General features: G+C 38.0%; 1 protein-coding gene across 2 annotated transcripts; it reads right to left on the bottom strand.

The window, feature by feature from the left end:
• Window positions 1-331: 331 nt before the first annotated feature.
• LOC109011439 lies at window positions 332-4,785 on the bottom strand. Of its 2 annotated transcripts, none has more exons than XM_018992662.2 (6): window positions 4,395-4,785; window positions 3,421-3,621; window positions 2,675-2,854; window positions 2,272-2,392; window positions 1,821-2,165; window positions 332-1,710 (listed from the first exon to the last, which is right to left on the bottom strand). In XM_018992662.2, the coding sequence occupies exons 2-6, from the start codon at window positions 3,529-3,531 to the stop codon at window positions 404-406; spliced, it is 2,064 nt and encodes a 687-aa protein (XP_018848207.1). In that variant the 5' UTR covers window positions 3,532-3,621; window positions 4,395-4,785; the 3' UTR covers window positions 332-403. The 2 variants fall into 2 exon arrangements, with proteins under 2 accessions (XP_018848207.1, XP_018848199.1); XM_018992654.2 differs by having other exon boundaries at window positions 3,421-3,537; window positions 4,395-4,768.
• Between the last annotated feature and the right edge of the window lie 482 nt (window positions 4,786-5,267).

Here is a 5,267-nt window from a genome sequence, read left to right as displayed (position 1 = left end):
TAAACTTGCACCTGCTCTTGACATTTTACTTGTCACTAATAACAATAGCCTCATTTTCTTCACGTTGAGGAGAAAACCGGATTGTTTTGAAGAGAAACTTGATCTCCTGTTCATCTCAGCTTAAGGTTGGAGCAATATTGAAGAAAAATGAGGGTAATAATGCCTCTGCATGAAGTAACCCCAGAAGCGAAAGGGGGGAAAAGTGTTGTAGTGACGACTAGAGACCAAAAAGTAAAAAAAAATTAAATAGTATCAGACGTAAAGGATTCGAATCTAGTAGCACTAAAGGCTTTTTTTTTTTTGTTTCTCACCGAGTGCCACAGTAAACCCATGTTAAAAAATCCACTCCTATTTTAAAAAGAAGTTTGATATAATCACACTCCCAACATAGAACAACATTTTGCTAAATTTTTTTCCTTCGAACATAATTGAGTCTTGACCGTCTGCTTCTCACGGGTGCACACCAGCTCTGTCCATCAGCCATCCTTGCTCTGATCTTCCGGTACTCTCTAGATCTTAGAACTCCCTCCAGAATGTTTATATCCTCACGAATTTCCTGTCTGGAAAGAGATGCAAGACCGGGAAGTATGTCCTTCTGAAAATCTTTCAATCTCCTACCCCTTCTTAACTTGGAAGAAAAATCTGTTGTCTCCATGTCATTCACTTCAAATGGCTTTGATGATACAGAATACTCATCTACATTGCATTCTTTTAGATTGAGAGCAATTAACTCAAAAGAGTCGGAAGAACACTGGGGCTGATCCCTCCCCTCATTTTTCATCTCAGTTAGTTCTGCTTTGGCAGAACAATCTTGATTACCAGATGCGATCTCCAAGGAGAAATGGACAAGTGATTCAGCAGCCCAATGGATCAATGCATCTGCTTCAGATGATTCTTCTTTGTTATGGCATTCATGTTTTGATTCACTGCTGTCGAAAGATCTTTGGTCCTGATTGCCCGACAAGGTTTCTGCAACTTGACACCCTACATGGTTTCCAGAAAACTGATCAAAAGGAGAGAGGTTTGAACTACCTATTTCAATGCCAGATTGCATTGTCTTCACACTGCTGGAATCATTATCAACATTGCTCTGGGACTTGCATGAAGCAGGAGATACATTGCCACGTCCACCTTGGACTGTACTTTGACTTTGAGAAGAACTTGCAAGTATAATAATATCTTCTTCGCTCTTCTCAAAGTTCATCTGTCCACTAGCTATACACATACCATTTGGATCATGTAAAAGATTTTTTGAAGGTTCCAGTAGAAACCCAACATTGCCATTATTGGGCTCACTACCGTGTCCGCCAAGGTCTTCACAAAGGCCAACTTCACTTCCACACAATCCATTAAACTTTGAAGTACTAGCCCATATTTCTGTTATCTTGCTTTTGCTGTTGGAATCTATCAAAGAATTCACTGCATCATCTTGGTGAAGTATGTCAGAGGCTTCATTTGAGCAGTTTTCATTTTCTTTTATCCAAGTCATGGATGCACAATTGTCCTCCTGAACCCTGCCGAATAGCTCAATGAAAACATGTGCTGAACTGGCTGTTGAAGGATGGGCCACCAAAAGATCATTTGAGCAACAAGATGAGTCATCAAGTTGAACTTTGTTAAGGTCCAAATGTGCTGCTTTAAATAAACTTGGCTGTCGCATCTTGGTGGAAAGATTGTTACTTGGGGTACCAAAATGGAAGTCTTTAAGTTCTGGAGAAGGGTAAAATATGGACAGGTTGAATCCTAATGATTAAACATAGCTTAATTGCACACTACATGTTCAGAATATGACTTTATGCCAGCAGATAGATCAAAAGTACCTTTCTTTAAATAATTCTTCTCTTGACAGCACTTGTGGTCATCTAGAAGAGGGCAAATGTGTGCAATCTTGTCCGGTAAATCTTTCTTCACAGTACATGAGATGACTGGATCAGAAAGTATAGAAAATCCTGTCTCACGCTCACCTCCAGAATGAGTTGTCAGAGCGGCATGGCTGAAAGAAGGTGCATGTTGTTCACTCTCATTTGATACCCTCAAAATTGACTCTTCTAAGTCAATAATGTTGTGGGGGCAGGGTGGAACTTTTTTATCAAACCAATTTCTCTTAGCACTCCTCTCTCTCCAATTTCCCTCGGCAGAGCTCAGGGAAAGCTTCAACTCTGGATCTGAAACATTACCACCACAGGATAAAAACATGCACAAAAATGTTCTTCAAAAGCAATACTTCTTTTAAGTGATTGAAAATATTCCTTTTCTTCAATAGATCCTTACCAACATTGCTAAAGTACTGATCAGAAGGAAGTTGAAGATCTTGAGGCCCCTGCCAAAGATTATAGTAGACACCCTGGTGCCCTTCTAATGACATGTGGCTTGTAGATTGTTTTGGGTCCGCCTGAAGGACAAGCTCACCACATTATCAGTAAAATATTCCAGATCATTTTTTTTATAAGTGTAAAATATTCCAGATCATTGAAACAGAATTAGGTCAGTTATTAAAAGAGGATGGATATAAATACATTCACAGCCACCTAATACGCATTCAAAAGGTAAGTCCCAATAAACATGGAGTTTAATGCATGAAGAAACTACTTGAGAAAAGGAAAAACAAAGCCTTTGCCTCATTACTATAATATCCCTCTTCATAAGATCCTGAAAGTTGGAGCTTTCCATTTACCATGGGAATTGAGGAAATTGCTGTTTCTTTCATGTGTGCTTCATATCTTGCCAAATTTGCAGAACATAACAGACTTGATTGGGTGCTTGCTTTCCTCAAATTGTATCTATCAAACTCTATCCAGGCAATATTGTCCATCAGTGTCTTCTGTGTCATATATAATCGATGGAGTTCCTCAACCTGGAGATAAATCAGTAGCAAGAAAAATTAAGTACTTCCTCTGTCTCAAAATAGATGGGAGGTGCTCTATTTTAGATGTCCTAAAACAGATTGGATTCCTATAAATGAAAGCATTTATTCATTAACTTCTCATATATCTTAGATTTGAACCACCTTTTTCAAATTTAAATCCAACTTTCTTGAACTACTAAAGGGCATTTTAGAAGAATCGAATGTTATTTTCTTCTATTAAAATGCATGGCATTTGCAAAATCCTATCTTTCTAGGGATGAAGTGAGTAAATATTAAAGGAAAACTAGTAGCTTTTTCTGTCTATACTTTTAACTACATGCATGATCCATCGCGGTATTTCAAGGAGAGAGTCCCAACTACCCCTGAAGTCCAGTTAATTTAAGTAGCTATTGAACAAGTTGTAATCTTAAACTAATGAAGGGTTCGACTCCAAAACAAATTCAAATCATTACATGGTATCAAACAAAGGGGGCATAACTATATCAAATAAGGACACATGATCCTAACTTGAGTCAACACACAAATCAACCAGTACAGTGATCGTGTCTGCAAACCTGCTTTCGAAATATAACCTCCTGGCTGAGCATAGTCTTCTTCAAAGCTTCTCTGAGTGAATCAGGATATATTTGGACTGAATTCAGATCAAAATCTCCTTGCATCCGCATGATGTCCTTGACAAAATCAGAAGATGATCACATCAAATCTGATGCTGCATCATAAGAATAGCAACTTGCTAGGTTTTCACTGCCCCATCCCTGAACAGCTCTCAAGAAGAAATGCTTGTTAAACCACCCAATATAAAAAAGGTATTGGTCTTTCCTTGAAAAAAAAATGTTTTACATAAATAAAGGTGCTGTAATAATTAGTACACCATTATTTTACCGATCAAAAAAATAATTAGGAAAGCGTTAATTAAGAATACACCATTGCAGTTCCAGTTCTAGTTCCAGTTCCCACCACTTGAAACATTATTAAATCAATGTGAAAAATCAACAGTTCCAGAAGGCTGATCCGCATTCTATGGGTAATGCTGTTTACAGGTCATACCGTTCCACACATGCGTCATGAATGTAACAGTAATACCGTATCTGTGTGGAAGAAAGCTTAATTTTTGCTCAGACCAAAGCATGTTTCTCTCACTCTTAACTCTAAAGTTACGATCTAACTTCCCCTCTCCCCGACCCCCAACTGTCCTAACTGAATCCCCCCACTAGATCATTCTAATCTAAAATTGATGCTTCATTTATTCATTGTCATGTACCGTATGGGAAATCTTCACCATGGTTTGGTAGTAGATTACTAGTAAAGTCAACGAAACGACATTATTCATTTAGTTATTCAGAATCCAAGTAATTATTTTGCTTTTGCACCCAATAACAACTGGAAATAAACAAATCCACTAACCTGTATAGAGCAACTATACATTTTACCTTGCATACTTCTCGTATTATAACCCAGCCAAAAAAAAAACCAAAACTTTATACGGAACTACTCAATAAAAAATAGAGAAAGAGGGAGATAATAGTACCGTGAGGCAGGGAAACTGAGATAGGAGCATTCCGCCATTAGGATGTCTGCTTTTGCTTCTTCTTTGTCAAAAAGATTCTCATTTCACAAAAAATATCAGTGAATAGTCCCAACGAAGCAAAGATAAATGAGAAGGAGATAGAGAAAGAGAAGTGGAATCAGATCGCTGGGGACAGATGACCAAAGGGAAAGAAAAAGGCTATCTTCCCTTCTCCACCCCACTCTCTCTCTCTCTCTGGAATGGCTAAAACAGGCGTGGCAGTTATATGCAAAACTCTCTCTGCTGCTTTATCTCCCCTTTCTTTCCTTTTCGCACTTTAGATTTCTCAATTCTGGGGTAAAGGTGGACCAGTCAGTCAGCCAGACATGTTGGGACATGACAGTACCCAACTGTGTATCCAATGTTGCCTAATGCCCTATTGATATTATTTTCCCTTTGCCTCATTGACATTCCTGTCCCTCAACTATTTGTCCCCTTTTTTTTCCTGTGAACTAATTGGGTTTAATCCTATTAACCAAATTAATTATCGAGTCATTACATTTTTTTTTCCTGTTGTTTGGTCTGATAAACAGAAAAAAAAAATATCCATTTCTTTTTTTTTTTAACATTATAGATTTGATGTCTACCAAAATATCTCATCATCTCAGATGTTAAGATTAGAGAAGGAATATTTAAAATGGATGGGATGGAATGGGGAATGGGAGTGTGGGCAATGGACATAAATGTATAAATCCTACACCATGATTCAGATGGTTGGGATATTACAGAAAAATAATAATGGGGGATGACTGATGAGCGGTTGATCTGGAAGAACTGCCCAACAGGCTGTCTTCAGTTATTGACCTCTTTCTGATTGGACAGTCACCATTAACA

This window comes from Juglans regia, chromosome 2 (assembly GCF_001411555.2).
Source record: "Juglans regia cultivar Chandler chromosome 2, Walnut 2.0, whole genome shotgun sequence".
In the NCBI taxonomy this organism is placed as follows: Eukaryota; Viridiplantae; Streptophyta; class Magnoliopsida; order Fagales; family Juglandaceae; genus Juglans; species Juglans regia.
The sequence above is the reverse complement of the archived record's forward strand: the minus strand, read 5'-3'. Positions and strand labels throughout refer to the sequence as shown.

What these genes read in the sequence shown, in the direction of transcription:
- LOC109011439 (XM_018992654.2), bottom strand. Translation starts at nt 4,424, where the DNA reads ATGCTCCTATCTCAGTTTCCCTGCCTCACG. An exon ending in CTCAGTTTCCCTGCCTCACG is followed by an intron (nt 3,538 to 4,394) that starts GTACTATTATCT and finishes GATTTTGTCAAG; the next exon opens with GACATCATGCGGATGCAAGG. An exon ending in GAAGAATTATTTAAAGAAAG is followed by an intron (nt 1,711 to 1,820) that starts GTACTTTTGATC and finishes ACCCTTCTCCAG; the next exon opens with AACTTAAAGACTTCCATTTT.